We start from the raw sequence: 17,713 nt of genomic DNA on the forward strand, positions 1-17,713 counted from the left end.
ATGTTTCCCTCCAGTTGAATGCAAGCTCCTTTTGGGCTGGACTTATTTAGGTTTTGCCTTAGTATCCCTAGTGTTTGGTAAAATGCCTGACACATAGTAAGCACCTGAAACATGCTTCTTGAATTGAAGTGAACCAAATCACTGCACAAAATATTGAGTACAAAATAACATAATAAACAAAGTATTTGTACTTTCTCAGTACAAATTTTCTCAGCACCCAGGTTTGCCACTAATCTTTAAATGAGGTAGCATTTATCTTTCTATTCTCTTTTTCCCCCCTTCCTCTAAGGATCTCAAAGTTGGGGTATCTAATCCTGTTTATTGAAGATATGTCCCCCCAAAAAAGATTGAATTGTCAGGGGAAGGAATATGTTCTAGTTTACCTTGCTCTACACAAAAGAGGTTTTCCTAAAAGATATGTAAACTGAATTGCATTTTAATAGGACAGTTTCCTGCTTACAGCAACCCTACTGGGAATCATTTTATAAATCCCATGTTTAATATGAATAATTGTCCACCTGATGGGTCTATTTATCTGGATTTTCATTCCATTGAGCTTTCTTAAATCAGGGCAGACCTAGGTTTATAAAATACCAGCACTGGAAGTAAGTAGTAAGATAAAGCAATGTCTTCTAAAAAAGAGTTAAATCATATAAAAATTAACATCCTCCAACTGCTTCCCTAGACCTCCTGCCTCTAGTTTAAAAGAATAAAATCAGAAATGATTAGATGAACAATCTCTTGCTAGCTTTGGATGGAAAGCTTCTCTTGTAACATTGTTGCAAAGGAGTTATAAAGATGGAGTCTTGTCAGAAGACCTAGGTTCAAATCTTGCCTCTGGCACTCATAGGCAAGTCACTTAACTTCCTATCTCCCCAAACAATCATCTAAATGTAGATGGTCCTGAAGAGTTGTATATCTGGACCAATGGAGGGCATTTCCACCTGGAGTTCTTCACAATAATTCAACAGGATGACCAACCTTGACAGTTAAGGTCTTGCTTACCTGAAGCAATGCAATGCCTATGAAAATGCCAGCCACTATGGTTAAGTTGTCTTGTAACCACTTCTCAAACTGGGGCACGCAGCCTTTTGTGTAGATTACAATCTGTTGATCGACCTCCTTCACAAAAGAAGAGGAAAGAAGAATGTTACAGATACTCTCACGGTTCCAATATCCAATGGTTTGAAGGAAAAAAAAAAGGTCTTTGTGCTAGGCAGGAACGACAAGAAATTTTACTTACTGGTTTCTGCCTAGCATCATATCCACATTGAGTGTTGATGACATCTTCCTGATGGGAAAAGGAAAAAGAGAAGATTCTCCTTGTTACAGGGACATCGCCAAACAGAGGCGCTAGTTATAGTTTAGGAACTCATTAGGATCACATAAAATTAGAACTAGAAGGGAAATCCGTCCCACCAGTCTTAGAGCTACCCACACAGTGGCTTTTTCCATAAGGAAAGATCAAAAGAACCTTTCACCCAGGGATCTGCTAAAGATCTGGTAAAGATTTAACAACTGGTTCTCTGAAACCTGGGATATATTTTTACATTTAATTTGCATTATTGACATTTTCTCCATCACTTTCTTAAGTATAATCCATCTAATTAAACCATAAATCAAAATGTGTAGCTATTTACGAAGTGTGAATGCTCACACTGACAATTTAACAATCAGGTCTCCAGCACACCCCTGCTCTCACCCCATTAACACCAGCACTACCGAGGTGAGATTCGGGGGAGGGGTGTGTGAAAGGACAGATCAGGAAAAACCAGGAGCAATAAGTGGAACCTGCCAAAAGGTCAACTTGGACTTGATGTCAGGAAAGTCTCCTAAATAATCTGAAGTGCCCTAAAGGAGGATGGGCTGCTTCTGGAGAAGGTGGGTCTCCCTTATTTGGAAGGCTAAAGTCTATGCTAGACAAGGGTGTATCAACTGGACTGCGCCTTCTGACTCTGAAATGTTGTAACTGTGAACTAATCAAGGCAAGGAATGAAGGCCCATGGGAAAGAGGGAAAGGGCACCGCAGCAACAAATGCCCTGGCTGTATGTGGTTGCATCAAACATCAGGGGACAAAGATAATCCCAGAGATAATGAGATAATGAGAAAACTGCATGATAAGGCACTGTGAGCCCAGGGTCCTGAAGCTCCCATCAGATTAAAGCTTCTAAGAAGAGAATCTTAGTGTGTATTTATAGAATGAGAATCGGCACTCTCTTGGGCCATAACTCCCCAGAAGAGTGACCTGACCACCTTCCAATAAACACACACAATTACTTCTCTCACTAGGTCCCCATCCACTACTACTTCTATTATCATCTTGGGGGAAGAAAGAGCAACAGATATCCAGACAAAGCAGACAGCTTCATGTGAAGGTAATAATATCAAGTAGCATTTGTGGTTTACAAAGGGGTGTGTGTGTGTGTGTGTGTGTGGACACTCATTGGATGCCCACAACGACCCTAGGACATAGGTGTTATTCTTATCCCCACTGTACAAATGAGGAAATGAGGCTGAGGGTGGTTAAGTAATTTGCTCAGTCACACAGCTATGTCACATAGGCAGAATTTGAACTCGGGTCTTTCTGACTCCAAGTCCTGTGTGCTCTATTAACTGCATCGTAAATGAAGCACAAAGAGACCCAGCCATCCTCTCTTATGAAGCCTTACTTGGTTTCTCAAACTGGATGTGATTTCACCTTCCTTTGGGGTCCTGTGGCACTGTTTGACTCTCTCTCCTAGCATTGAGCACATTCTGCTATGTATTCTAGTTATTTGTGCATTTGCCCCCTTCCCCTCACATGAAACCATAAGCTCTTTTGAGGGCAGAGGTTTGATTCCTCTGGGTCACCTGTGGGTGACCAAGCATGGTTCATTGCATGTACTAGGTACTCAATAAGCGTATACTAACTAGAACCAAACTAAAGAACCAGGAGAGGTGAGGCATGCCTTCCAGGAGGAGAGGGACAAGAGCCCCTAACCTAGAGGAGACTTGTGAAACCCTCTACCCCAGCCCCCTTTGGATAAGGCAGGCTTTGCTCATTCACTTACTGCAGGATCTTTTGTACAACATGAAAACGGCACGCCACATCGTTCTCGACTTGCGTTGGAATCTGTGCAATTGAAGTAAATATTTAGGTTCCAATCATCCGCTCCAAAAGCCCCACAGCACTGCCACTAGAGAAAATAGGAGACAATTAGAACCTCTCTGCTCATCAATGACCAACCTGCTTGTATTCATTTCCTCCAAAACAACACTCTGCTCTGTCCAGCCAGTTGTTGGCACTCCTGCCTCCCCAGAATGCCCTTGGAAGCCAAACAGAACCTAAATAGTACATGGAAAAGCCTCCAGAGGAATTCAAGCCACTGCACTGCTTATAAAATCAGTTCACTGGTTTATAATTGCTACAGAAGGATGGCCAGTGATATCACAGCAAGGAAGGAACCAGGCAGCACACTTCTTGGTTTAATTTGGAGCAGTTTGAAATGGAGCCTGTGTCTGCTGGGTGTGGGAGGGAGGGAACATGTCTGGCCCACAGTCTCTCTTTATTTTCCAGGGGTGCACCATTCTGCAGGGCCAACAGGATGATCTGATTGCTCTAAGGCTTCAGGGCCAGAGCTGCCTGGAAGCATTCAGCTCCATGTGGTCATCAGAGACCTGATTGGGGAAAATGAAGGAAAATAAAGAAAAACATGTAGAATGTAATTTTCACCTAACACAAACATTTCAAAGAGGTGTGTTGGTCATGCCGAGTCAACCCACACATGATTGTTGGGAAGGGTTCTTTTGGATAACACAGATCAGAATGAATCACGGAAGCAATGGAACTCCACCATACTGGCCACGCAATCCAGCTACAAATAATGCTGACTTTAAATGGGAGGTCTAAATCAGTTCAAGGGAATGTTGGGATCTGATAACAGGAGAGAGAGAGAGAGAGCTTAGGTCCATAACTAAGGCTTGGCCAACCACAGAGAAGGTATGGCAGACACTCCTGACAATAAGGGAGCTTGAAAGGACATTACAGGTCTGGTCAGTCAACCTGTCCATTGTATGAGAAAAAGGAAGGGGAGGAAAGAAGCATTTATGTAGTGCCTACTGTGTACTAGGCACTCGCTAAGCACTTTTGACAAATTGTATCTCATTTGATGGGGTAACAGAGACCCAGAGACAAGATAATTGTGACAACAGGATATGGGGATCCTGACTCCCTTCTCACTCTCTTCACTACGTTCTGGCGCCTATCCAGGGCTTTATTCAATAAATAAGTGAATGGATACTAGTCCACAGCCCAAGACCAAATATTTCAGATGGTTTATATGGAGAGAGCTCTATTTAAAGGCCAATAGAGTTCTCATTACACATAAGTTATTACTATATTTCAAGATAACATCTCACATACATTTTTCTCTTAGTTAAACCTCACAACATCTCTGTGTTTTAGCTAGGGTTTCATTTTACAGGAGAAATAACAAAAAAACTTTAAAAGGCTAAAAAAACCTGCCAAAGTCCCTTGCATGGCTGGTGGCAGAGATTGTTTTTGTCCTTTGTTTCTGAAGAGGGCCATGACATAGGGAGGTGTTATCATGACTTGCAGTGAATTGGACTTAAGTGAGGGAGAGCTGTGCAAAGTTACCAGCCTTACTTTCTCCTCCAGAGCCATCTAGGTCCAGTGGTATGATATACATCAAGATGACTGGAGATAGCCCCAGATGTTTGAGGCAATCAAGGTTAAGTGTCTTTCCCAGGGTCACACAACTAGTGTCAAAGTGTTTGAGGCCAGATTTGAACTCAGGTCCTCCTGACTCCAGGGCCAGTGCTCTATCCACTGCACCACCTAGCTGTAGCAAAAAGATAGCGCCCAGGATTTGAACCTGGGTACTCTGACTTCAAAGCCAGGGTGCTTTCCACTTATATAACAGTCTAATTATGAGCTGAGGCACAGGGGAAGCAGGTGCCAAAAACAAGTTATCTTTAGATACCAGGTGGAACTTTAAAAATATAAGCAGCTGATTGTTGCTCACTGCTAATAGGAAAAGACTAGCTAGCAATGCAGGCACGCCTCCATACAGCTTCCCCACCTTCTTCCTCTTCACATCAAGCAAAAAAAAGAAAAAGAAAAAAAAAAGCATCCGACACAGAATTCCACCCAAGATGGCCCAAAGGACAAGTGAAAGGACCAGAAGAACTGCAGGCCATCTAAGGGATGGCTTAGTTGGCAAACACAAAAAGAAGTGGGGGAAGTAGTCAAGTAGGAATATCCATTCAAATAGGTGCTTGGGTTGAAAAGAAACAGGACTCCAACTTACATATTCCTGGGTAAAGTCTATGAGGTTTTGTAAATCGATGTCATCCCTGTAAGCTCTGATGTTGTTGTTTATAAAGAAATACAGCTGGTCTTTGATCCAGTCTTTGAAAACAAATGCCAGAACTCCAGCAGTGAGCTCCAGGAAGAAAATAATTCCCAGGAAGACAGAGAACTAAGACAAAAGATACACACAGAATGGTTAGGATGGCTATTTTTCACTATATCTGGTTAAAAAGCTCTTTCTTCTCTCTTTTTAAGTCTTGTCGTTATATGGAAATGTTGCTCAGTACTACAGCTGACGGTCATCAGTTTCTTAAGATTTGTTACCGCAAAATTACATATCAGCAAATATTAAAATAAAACTCTGTAATCACATTTTAGGTGCGCAGGTTTTCCAGGCTGTAATTAACCAACAAAGCCCATAAGCAAACAAGAATGACTCATTATACCCAAATTTAAGTCCAAATGAATTTCACATGATTGATGTTTCTGCCAGGCACCTTTAATAACAACCAGTTCCCTACCTCTAGGATGTTTTGCTTGTATTAAAAAGATAGAGATTGTCCTAATATTGGAGCATTCCTGCCATCTGGAATGGTGGTGAGGATTTCATATTCCTGTAGAGGATTCAGAGGTATTTATAATTGTCCCCTTAAACCTGCTTCATAGGGCAAAACAGGAGAATGCCAGAGATCAAGAAGTGGTAAGGGGGAACATAGTATTAAAATCACCTTCTCGCACTAGGAAGACCAAAGTGAGACAAACCACCATCCATCACTCCTGGCCACCTGAGGAGCATTAGCTCTTCACTGGTCCCCTTTGGGGACAGCCTTGTCCCAGGCCACATTTCTAACATCCTTTTCCAAAACAGAATAGTTTCTAAATTCTAAAGTCAGAAGGAGGCTTTGTAAAGTCAAAGCAAGCCTTTGCTATATAGAGACTACAGTCTCCGTAAGAGAGCAAGTTCAGAACCATGGGCTTAGTAGAAAATCTGCATGATCTTCCTTAGACAATTCCAAAGGTACATGGCACATCTTTTATCAAGCCATCCAAATCTTTCCTTTAGCATCCCATCCCATCCCATCCCGTCCCGTCCCGTCCCGTCCCATCCATCTTCTCTAAGCAGGTCTGATGCTACTGAAACAGGAAATGAGAACTGGAGCATAATTATACAGGCCGATGTTCAATGACAACAGGGACAGGTGTGCCCAGGTGGGGTCTCAAATCACTACAGTGGAACACAGCCACCCACCCCCCAAAGAATTGGCAGGCTTGGAAAAGACAAGTTAAAGAGACATAAATAACACTTAAGAGCTATCCTTTGATTTACAGCAAACAGGATTGATCAACAATTACAAGTCTGTGGAGGAGGAAGGTTTGTACAGATGTGGTGGGGAGAGAATCATTGATTTATTCCACAAAATTGATGAAGGGGGGGATGTGTGATAAATATGGTAAAACTCTTCTTGTGAATAGAGGGCAAAGGTTCTTAATCTGGGATTTGTTGATAGATTTATGGGGCCCCATGTACCTAGATGGGGTGGGGGGATGACATCTTTTTATTAGCCTCTAACTTCCATTATTTAAAAATATTATTTGGGGGCAGCTAGGTGGTGCAGTGGATAGAGCACCGGCCCTGGATTCAGGAGGACCTGAGTTCAAATCTGGCCTCAGACACTTAACACTTACTAGCTGTGTGATCCTGGGCAAGTCACTTAACCCCAATTGCCTCACCAAAAAAAAAAAATATTATTTGGAGAAGGGGTCCATTGGGTTCCTTGGATTGCCAAGGGACGCCATGACGCACACAGATTAAGAGCCCCTACTTTGGGCGGATGTTCCCCTATTTGGTATCAGTCTCTACCCAACTATGTTTCATGTTCCATAGCACTTTCAGGTCTAAAAAATTCAGCCCAGAAGTGCAGGTCCAGCACCACCATCTAGAAGCTCCAACCTTTTAAACACCCATTCCTACTCCAGGTTCCCTGAGTGCCTGGACTGCTGTCTGGATTCCTAAGTGTAGAGCTGCAGAGACCGAGGTGCCTGAGCATACAATGACTGCTTGAGTCAATGGACAGCAAAATACTAACAGACACACCTATTGGGGGCATGAGTCCTTTCAAATCTTTATACGTCCCAATGTAACATAAAACTGTCTTAGCTCCTATAGCATTAATGGTTACTGGAAACTCTACCCCAGGTAACATTTCCACCCTTGGGTATGAGGAAAGGGAAGGTTAAGGGGGGAAAAACTAAGCACATGGTTATACTTTCAGAGATAGCATAGAATAATTCCTCACCACCCTCATGCATATGAAAAAATAAATCAGCTACTTTTTTATTACTTTGATTTTTTTTAGTTTGATTTATTATTTTGATGTATTTTTACTTTGATTATAGGATTAAACTCCCTTCTTCTTTAGGAAGAGCTAGCTGTAAACTAAGCCAGACTAACATAGTCTCCTAAATCTAGGTTACCTATAGATTTACTGAATAGATAGATTGAGAAGACTTTATCATTTAGCAGCAGATAATTTAGAAGAATAAAATAATCATGAGATTATAAAGTTTTTTGAAAGGCTTAATTTCTCTTTCTAGCAGAAATTGGAATTGACCAGAGGCTAAATTCCTCTTTCTGGCAGCTGGAGAAAGGTTAGCCAGAGGTTAAGTTAAGCCCCCCTTTTTTGTTGTTGAAGTAAAATCTAAATTGAGTAATGGACTCTGCTATGAAGATTGGGGGAAAGGGGGTGCTGCAGCTCACCACTGACCACAAGTTCCCTTTTCCCAGTACATTTTCTGATTACAAAAGGTACCACCTGGAGGAAAGGATGTCTGGCCATAGGATTAAGAAAGTCTGAGAGAAGCTAACTAGTCAGGTGACCTGCCTTGTCCAATTGAATTCTGTTCAAAACAAAGTTCTGTCCTTTTTTCCAATTCTTCTTTTTGGTCTTAAAATCCATCTCTGTAAATCCCTGTCTCTGACCTCTGAGAAGTCAGGTGTCCTGGATTGATATGCAAATGCTAGCTTTGCAACTTAAATCATAATAGATGGCTCAGTAACTTTGTCCTCAGTTCCCTTTTTATTCCAGACAATCAGTTTTTAACACGTACAAAGTTTTCTTGGCTGTATTTATCATATCCCCATTTTAGTCTGTTTTTGTCCACGTAGCCCCAGTATTGAGCTCATAGCAGATGCTTGATAAATGCTTGTTGATTGATTGGTCTGCTAGAAGGAGTTGGGCATCATTTTCTCTTGCCTCTATTTCTTACCAGTCTCTTACCTGGCCATTTCTAATCAATAACAAAAATTTGAGATCAAATGCTATCTTGCTCACCTAGTGAATGCTATACACTGGATTTCTCTAATTATTTTCATCACCTTTCCCCATCCCTCTATGCTTGCTTTGTGTTCCTTTATTGTACAATTGTATAGAATAACCTCTATCACATTTGCAGCACTCATTTTTGCCAACAAGAGTTTTAGTATCCAGTTGGCAAAGTATATTAATTTTATTTAATCTAAAATGTGTATAATGAAGAATTCATTTTGGGGAGTAAGGGCAGCTTTAATCTGGGGATATTGGTATTACATTAGTTTCTGGTTTCCCAGCCACCAAAAATGGCTACTTGTCAATCATGTGAACCACAGATGAATTCACATTCATTCAAATGGTGTGGAATTTAGAATTATTTTTTTATATTCAAAGATCAGAAAGAAAATCACTAAATGAAATTATTCTTTTATTTCACATCTAGGCATGTACAAGTGAGCAAGTCAGGTTTGTTTTTAAGGAGCAAAAATAATTCCCGCCTTATTTGTTCTTATAATCATAGGGTTGGTTTTAGAGCGGGAAGGGACTCTGTCTTTTTACAGAAGAATAAATTGAGGCCCAGAGTGGTTTCCCCAAGGTCACACAGGTAGTGACAGAGCTGGGATTTGACCCCAAAGTCCCCTGATTACAAATCCATTACTTGGCTCACTCTACCACACTGGTCCCTTCATGTATCTGGAGCACATTAATATGGGAAACAAGTTGACCCTAGCTTTTACAGGGATCTCAGTGGGTTACAGCAATGGCTCTTGTCACTCTGATTTAATTCTCTGATTCTGATGATACCTATACAGCTGCAAGGGTGTTTGCATTAGCAATGCCTTTTTTTAAAAACCATCATATACAAATTCACTCATCTGTTGCTAGACTGCCAAGGAATAGCATGCCAACTTATACATTTAAGTGTTACCTTTGGGGAAACTGCTCATTTTGAACTTCAGTTACCAGGCATTTTTAAAAAAATCATAAAATAAACAGCAGCTCTCATAATGCTTTGTCACGGGCATAGTCTCTCTGAAGGCAGTGGTGTCAAACACAAATACAAACAGGGGCCACTAACCCATACATAAGATCTTTACAGGCTATACATTGACTTAGAAAGACACATGTTTATCTATTTCTTTGTTATTAATACGTCAACACATTGAAATTAGATAGGAACTCAATTTTAACAATATTTTATTTTTCCCAATGATATGTAAAGACAATCTTTAGCATCCGTTTTTACAGGATTTTGAGGAACTACATTTTGGGGTGGGCCACATTCAAGAGTATTACAGGCTGCCACGTTTAACACCTTTGTCCTAAGGGACTGCCAGATTAATGGAAAATGAGATCACTCACCCCACTCTAATAGAAAGGGGAAATTTTCCTTGTATTCCAACTTCATATTGAAAGGGGTCACTTGGGGCAAATGTTTGCAGGAGTCCTTTCCACACCACACCCTCTGCTCCACAAACACACAGACTGAGCATCAAAGAGGTTGGATACTTACAAACTTGAGAAGGAAAGTGTTTTCTCGAAGAGCTCCGATACATCCTGCAAATCCCAAAATGAACATAACTCCCCCCACAACCAGGAACAACCAAACAGGATCAAAACCTCCCAAGTCTGTGATTGAAGAGATATTCGACAGCACTCCCTGAGAGGGAAAAGGAAACACAAACAAAAATACTGGCGAGATAAGCTTTGGAATTCTGGTTTTGTGTGGTATATATTTTTTTGGTTTGGTTTGGTTTGAATTTTGTTTTCAATTCACAGAACAAAACAAGCATTTCCATAACACAGGACAATAAAAAATATGATTGCACATGAAACTACAATCTACCATGTACAACTAGATATTCCCTCCAAATATACAAAGTTATCATGTAAATACCTCTTTTTTCTTTTTTCTCTTCCCTTCCCTCCCCCTGCTTTAGAGATGGTAACCCTTAGATACAAGTAGGTGTGTGTATACACACACATACACACGTGTGTATACATATGTATGTATTATGTATGTGAATAAAATTATCCTACCGTGGTATTTTTTTAAAGGATAGTTTCAAAACAATCCAGATGAACAGGTAAAATTAAAGTTATTACTATAGAGAATGAATGAATGAAACGAATGCAGTTCCTTCCCAACCAATACTTAAATATTTCCTTGTTGATGCTGTTAAAATGTGTTAACAGGAAAAATTATCCAGAGGAAACTTCATCTACAACCTAGATGCCTTTTACTGAGACAAGGAGGAACAAGAGGAGATTCCAGATCCCAAACCAGAAAGGGGTGTGGAGGGAGGGAGCCCAGCTCACTGAGCTGGTTCTAATAAAGCTCTTGAGATGTGGGCCCCCTTGCCTGAGGCTCAGGCCTCCCCCAAATGTCTCCCAAGTGCCAGTCCCACATCACTAGCTGCCTGCAGGACACCTCTACATGGAAGGTCCCCAAAGCACCTCAAACTCAACCTCTCCAAAATAGAACTAAACATTTTGCCCCCTAAACCAGCCATCCCTCCAGACTTCCCCCTCTTTAATCCACCATCTTCTCAGTCACCTAGCTTCAAAACCTTGGGGTCATTTTCTCTTTTATTAAATTAAATTTTTAATCTAATTTAAAAAAATTTTAATTTTAATTTCATTTCATTTAACAAACACCAACCACAGAAAATGAACATTTCCATAAACCTAGTGTAACAAGACTATATGTGAACTCTATTACTAACTAGCTTTTTCTTTCAAATATAATAAATTTAACAAGTAACTTTCAAAATGATCCCATTTATCTTTGACCTTAGAATCATTCTCATTCTTCCTTCCCTCTCCCCAAATGCCAGTTATATTTCCACAACACATCCATTTCCATCCGTTCTTTTTTTCTCTTCCCATGGCCAAAATACTAGTTCAGGTACTCACCCCAGTCGAGTAAATAGTCTCCTAACTGGTCTCCATGTTGCTCTCTCCAACCCATCGTGGAGGACGGGTTACAAAATAACAATATAACATTCCTAAAGCATAAGGGTGACTCCATTGCTTCCCTGCTACAGTATGTCCAGTGGCTTCTTTTTTTTTGAGGGGGGGGGGCAGGGCAATGAGGGTTAAGTGACCTGCCCAGGGTCACACAACTAGTAAGTGTCAAGTGTCTGAGGCCAGATTTGAACTCAGGTCCTCCTGAATCCAGGGCCGGTGCTTTATCCACTGCGCTACCTAGCTGCTCCCATCTCCATTCCTTCTAAGGCAAAATATACATTTCTTAGCTTGGTGTCTACAACGTTGGCTCCAACCCACCTCTCCAGGCTGATTTCACCTTGCTCCTCACCAAACGCTCTTAATTCCAGACAAATCAAGTCAATGAGCTTTTATTAAGCATGTACTGGTCTGAGCACTGGGGATACCATGAATGTCCCCACTTTCAAAGATCTCCGAGTCTAATGGGGAGACAACATGCAAACAGTAATGTGAAAGCAAGATACAGATAGGAAAAATTGGGATGAAACAACAAAGAAAAAGCACTAGTATTAAAGGGAATGGGGGGGGCGGCTAGGTGGTGCAGTGGATAGAGCACCAGCCCTGGAGTCAGGAGTACCTGAGTTCAAATCCGGCCTCAGACGCTTAACACTTACTAGCTGTGTGACCCTGGGCAAGTCACTTAACCCCAATTGCCTCACTAAAAAAAAAAAAGGGAATTGGGAAAAACTTCTCAAAGGAGGCAATTGGACTTGAAGGGAGCCAGGAAAACCAGGAGGTGGAGAGGAGAAGGGAGAGAATTCCAGAAATGAAGAAAAGCCAATAAAAACACAAAGAATCTGGAGATCTTGCCAGTGATGGCAGGAAGGCCAACATTGCTGGGTCTAGGGTACGTGGGAGGGAGTAAGGTCTAATAAGACTGGACAGGTGGGAAGAGACAAGGTTATAAAGGGCTTCACATGTCTTCAGAGGATTTCACATTCATTCCTGTAGGTGACAGAGATTTCTGAATGCGAAGGGAAGGGGAAGGGGTATGTGTATGACACGGTCAGATCTGTACTTCAGGAATATTACTGTGATAGCTTCATGGACTGAAGAACAGAGAGACTTGGGGCAGAGAGGCCAACTCGAAGTCTACTGCAATATTCCAGGCATGTGGTGATGAGGGCCCGTGTCAAGACGGTGGCAGTGTCAGAAGAGAGAAGGGGGCGTGTATGAGAGAAGTCAGGAAGACAGAAATAACAGGACTTGGCAACTAATTAGGTATGGGGTGCGGGGGGAGTTGAGTATGACAACTAGGCTTCAAGCCTGGGTGACTGGGAGTACCCTTGATAAAAGGATGGTGAGGAAGAGGGGAGGGTTTGGAGGAAGGGGGAAGACGATGAATTCAGTTGCAGACATGTTGAGTTTAAGATGTCTACAAGACATCTAGTTGGAGATATCTAATAGGCAGTTGTAAATAGAAGGCTGGAGGATGAAAGAGAGGTTAGGGCTAGATAAGTAGATCTGAGAATCATTAGCATAGAGATGATGACTGAATTCATGGGAATGCATGAGATTACCAAGTAAAAGAGCACACAGAGAGAAATGTGTCCAGGACAAAGTCTTGGGGAACATACACAATTAGTGGGTGTGACCCAGATGGAGATCTAGCAAAGGAGACTGAGAATGAGTTGACGTCCAGGCAAGAGGAGAAGAGAGAGAAGTGTTGTGAAATTCTAGAGAGATGAGAGTATTGAGAAAAGGATCATGAAGAGTGGGTTGCTGGGGGCGCTAGGTGGTGCAGTGCATAGAACACCAGCCCTGGAGTCTGATAGATCTGGTTCAAATCCAGTCTCTGACATTCACTGGCTATGTGACCTTGGGCAAGTTACTTAACACCAATTGCCCCCCCCCCAAAGTGACCTGCTTGCTGTATCCCAAACTGTGCGTTCCATCTCCAGCAGCTATGTCTTTGCCCAGATCTGTCTATGACACAGCTACTCCTCACCTCCACCTCTTAGATTCCTTCAAAGCTCAGTCCACATACCTACCACCTTTCTGAAGATTTTTCCTGATCTACCTACATGTTAGCATTCTCTCCATTTTCAAATTATTGTGTCTTTACTTAGCCTGCCTCTCACACAGTAGCCACGTGACTCTGGGTGAGCCACGTAATCCTTTTGTGCCTCAGTTTCCAAATCTGTAAAACGAGAGGATCTTACTCAATGGAAGCTCTCTTCCAGCTCTGAATCTATGGTCCTATGTTGTATACTCAATAAAATGTAAGTACTTTGAGGGTTGCCACTAAGTTTCATTTTTTAATCCCCAGGTTTTATTTAGTGGAGTGTCTTTTACAGAACAGACCTTAAAAAAACGCGAGGTGAATTCAACTGAATTGTCTTATAGAACAAAGGAGACTTCCTGCCACTCCACCAGACAGTGCCCCCGGAAGTGGCAGACCCTAACTAGAAAAGGAGGCACAATGAAGGATTTCTGGGGAATGGGACAGCAATACCATTACCTAATAATTGTTTTTGTTCAGTTGTGTCTGACTCTTTGTGAGTCCATTTGGAGTTTTCTTGGCAAAGATACTGGAGTGGGTTTAGCCATTTCCTTCACCTCATTTTACAGATGAGGAAACTAAGGCAAATAGGATAGGGTCAAGTGACTTGCCCAGGGTCACACAGCTAATAAGTGTCTGAGGCCAGATTTCAACTCAGGAAGATTCCAGGCCTCTAATAATTAGGGCTATGCAACAATGAAAAAAGCTGCCTTGGTGATGAATAAAGCTCTCCATCGCTGGTAATGTTGAGGCAATGCCTGGATGACTATTTATTTAACTGGGACATTGTTGGAGGGATTCCTGCATTGGTCTGAAACTGGTGACTTCTAAGATTTTATACTGGGCAGCTAGGTGGTGCTGTGGATAAAGTGCTGGGCTTTAAGTCAGCAAGACCTGAGTTCAAATCTAACCTCAGACACTGTCTGTGTGACCTTGGGTGAGTCACTTAACCCTGTTTGCCTCAGGTTCCTTTTCTGTAAAATGAGCTGGAGAAGGAAATGGCAAACCACTCCATTATCTTCACCAAGAAAACTGCAAGCAGTATCACAAAGAGGCACAACTGAAAAGAACTGGAGAACAGAATATTTTATATTTTTCACAGGACATTATAAGTTACAAAATATTTGCATTTACACATTTGATCCTCACTCAGATCCAGTGGGGTATCCTGGGCAGGTATTGCTTTCCCTCTCACTCAGAGGTCGTGTTGGGCCTCGCTGGCCAGCCCAAATCTACATCTTCTGACTCTCAGTTCAGTAGTAACTTCCCCACTTAGGAGATTTTCCCTTTATGACTCATTAAGGCATGTCCCAAGTTCAGATAAAATCCCTAAGGACTGATCCACAGCCTGCACCTTTAAAATTAAAGTCTAGTGGAGAATAGAAACAGTTATCTGGGCGAACCAAAAAAATCGACCTGGTAACACACTCAGATAAGCCACTGAAATATTACCGAAGAGTCAACTCTCAATAGTCTGTAAGTTTCAGGATAGTTTTTCCTCTCCACAATTTGGCCCTTTTCAATAATCTCCTCTGAATACTTACTCTTGGAGCAGCCTGCAGGAGTCGTTTTAATTGAGAGAAATTCAACATGTTGCCATGGAGACAGCAGCCAATGTGGTCTAGGGGGCCTGCTATTTCTATGGCATTTATTTCCCAAATTTCAGCATATCAAAGGCATAGAGAAGGGCAGCTCTGTTAAGGGCAGTAACAATTCTCCTAATGTAATCTCGAACATGGATTGTATGCAAAGAACTTGTCTCAAAGTAGGTCAAGTCTAGAAAAACCATCAACGGAAGCCAAGATGGTGGGTCAAAGTGCCTGAAATGGACGTGAAATTCACAGCTTATGTGCTTCTTTTCAACTGTTGCAAAACTTTCCAGTCCCCAAAACACATTTTCCTGTTTCTGGTTAGAAAATGGGACTGAGCAGTAACTAAATGTATTCCTCCCAATGAAGCCTTTGGGTTTCAAGATGGCTGGTTAGCTGCTCTCCTTAGCTACACAGTGGCAGTGGATTGTGGGAGAGGAGCCTCCAACACAGGACTTTGGTATTTTGCTGAATTTGACAGGTGAAAATGAAGAGCTAGAAGAAGCCTGCTGAAAACTCTTGTATCTGTGATTCCTGACAGCAAAAGCAACATGTAGGCCTACACTCAAATGACTACTGGGAGCTGGGGAATTCAACATAACAAAAAACCCTCTAGAAAACCGTATACCGCAAGCTGACATATTTAATTTAATGACATAATTAATGTGTGAAAAGTCATGTTCCTACTTCAAAAGCATGAAAATTAAGCTAGAAGAATGATTTTAATTTAATCCTCAGTTCTCTTTGCCCAGTTATCTTGTACCAAAAGTCAACATTTCCATAGAATCAATTGTTGAATGTTTTCACTCACAGTGGAACAAAAATGAAGCATTTCTTTCTGTTTTGTACTCCCTTCACCAATTGACAACAGCATAAATACAACGTATCAAAGTTTATGAGATGCAGGCTCAGAGGCAAATTTATATCTTGGAAAGAATATATTAACATGAGAGAAAAAAGAGAATTTAATGAGTTGGGTTTGAAATTAATAACATTAGAAAAATTAACATTATTGTTGTCGTTTAGTCGTATCTGACTCTTTGTGACCCCATTAGGGTTTTCTTGGCAAAGATACTAGAATGGCTCGCTATTTTCTTCTCCAGTTCATTTTACAGATAAGGAAACTGAGGAAAACAGGGTTAAGGGACTTGCCCAGGGTCACACAGCTAGTAAAGTGTCTAAGGCCATTTGAACTCAGAAAGATAGTTTTTGCTGATTTCAGGCCTGACACTATCTATTGCACCACCTAGCTGCCCACATTATACCAAGCTGCCCCTATTATACCAATAACAAATATAAGAATAAAACTTTAAAAAGAAAAGCATGAAAAAAGAAACAGTGAAATGTTAAAGAGCTATTTTTAAAAGACAGATATTTCCTCCTGATAAAAAAGCAGCAAAATTAATTAAAATGAAAGTGAAAAATCAAATGACCAAATTCGATAAGACAGAAACTTATAAAAGATTTATTTCCCAACAGATAAATCATCAAAAGATATTAGACAGTTCATAAAGGGAAAAAAATATTCTCAGAATAACCACCAAAAAGGGTTTGAATTGCTCATTATTAGAGAAATGTAAATTAAAACAATTCTGACACATGGCCTCCTCCAGTATTCAAGATCTCTAACTTCCAAAGTTTGGGACACCTTCTACTAATGCTGAATTCAAGCAGGCCCTCTGAAACACTGTACACAGACATCCAGAGTACTGGTAGCCAAAAAAATTCATTACACATTAGTCAACCTGCTGAGAAAATGTCACCTTACACTCATTAAATTATTTTTTAAAAATGCTTTTTTTCTTTAACAAAGGACAGGAAACTTTCGATTGGGAATGGATGAATAAGTTATAAATATAATTGTAATATGTGTAATTTAAGATTCTAAATGTGGATTCTAATCTGTTCCCCCAGTTTGGGGGAAACTGACTAAAAATCACTGATAAAACGAGTTTAGGTTTTTAAGGGTTTATTGGAAAATAGAAAGAAAAAGATTGAGAACAGAATTCTAACAGCCTGGCATTCCTATCTTTCCTCAAATTTCCTGTGAAGTCCTCTGCCGCCACCACCATCAAGTCAAGAAGCCAAAAGGCCCAGCGCTCTCTGCGCAGGCTCCCTTTCCTCCTTCCTGTCTCCTCCCAGACCATAGGAGGCTCCTCAAGTTGATTGGCTGGTAGCCTTGATAGACAGCACCCATGAGCAAACGTCATTTCCTGACGCCAAGGAAAAGCCACAATGCCTCTGAGGCATTTTCCTCATGGTGGAGCTTTCCCACAGCAAGTCTCCAGTAGGTGGCGTCATTCCAATCATTACAAATATATAAAATGAAAAAATATAAAATATAAATATAATGGAATATTATTTGCCATAAAAATTATTAAAAGTATGAGTTCAGAGAAATTTTAGATTGAAGTGAGCAGAACCAAAATAATAATTTATACAAGAAGAATAACATTGCAAAGGAAAACAACTAAAAAAGCCTTAAGAACT

The 17,713-nt window shown here is 41.0% G+C and overlaps 1 protein-coding gene across 2 annotated transcripts in view; it reads right to left on the reverse strand.

The window, feature by feature from the left end:
* TSPAN5 (tetraspanin 5) overlaps positions 1-17,713 on the reverse strand; it is a 219,703-nt gene that overhangs the window by 5,571 nt on the left and 196,419 nt on the right. The window contains exons 3-7 of one of the 2 annotated variants that reach the window (XM_043971230.1): positions 10,137-10,283; positions 5,311-5,481; positions 3,052-3,177; positions 1,244-1,291; positions 1,006-1,122 (exon numbers count right to left, since the gene is read on the reverse strand). In XM_043971230.1, the coding sequence (XP_043827165.1) occupies positions 1,006-1,122; positions 1,244-1,291; positions 3,052-3,177; positions 5,311-5,481; positions 10,137-10,283 (609 nt within the window). The remainder of the gene's footprint in view (positions 1-1,005; positions 1,123-1,243; positions 1,292-3,051; positions 3,178-5,310; positions 5,482-10,136; positions 10,284-17,713) is intronic. The other variant, XM_043971231.1, reaches the window with a different exon arrangement.

This window comes from Dromiciops gliroides, chromosome 6 (genome assembly GCF_019393635.1).
Source record: "Dromiciops gliroides isolate mDroGli1 chromosome 6, mDroGli1.pri, whole genome shotgun sequence".
Classification (NCBI taxonomy): domain Eukaryota; kingdom Metazoa; phylum Chordata; class Mammalia; order Microbiotheria; family Microbiotheriidae; genus Dromiciops; species Dromiciops gliroides.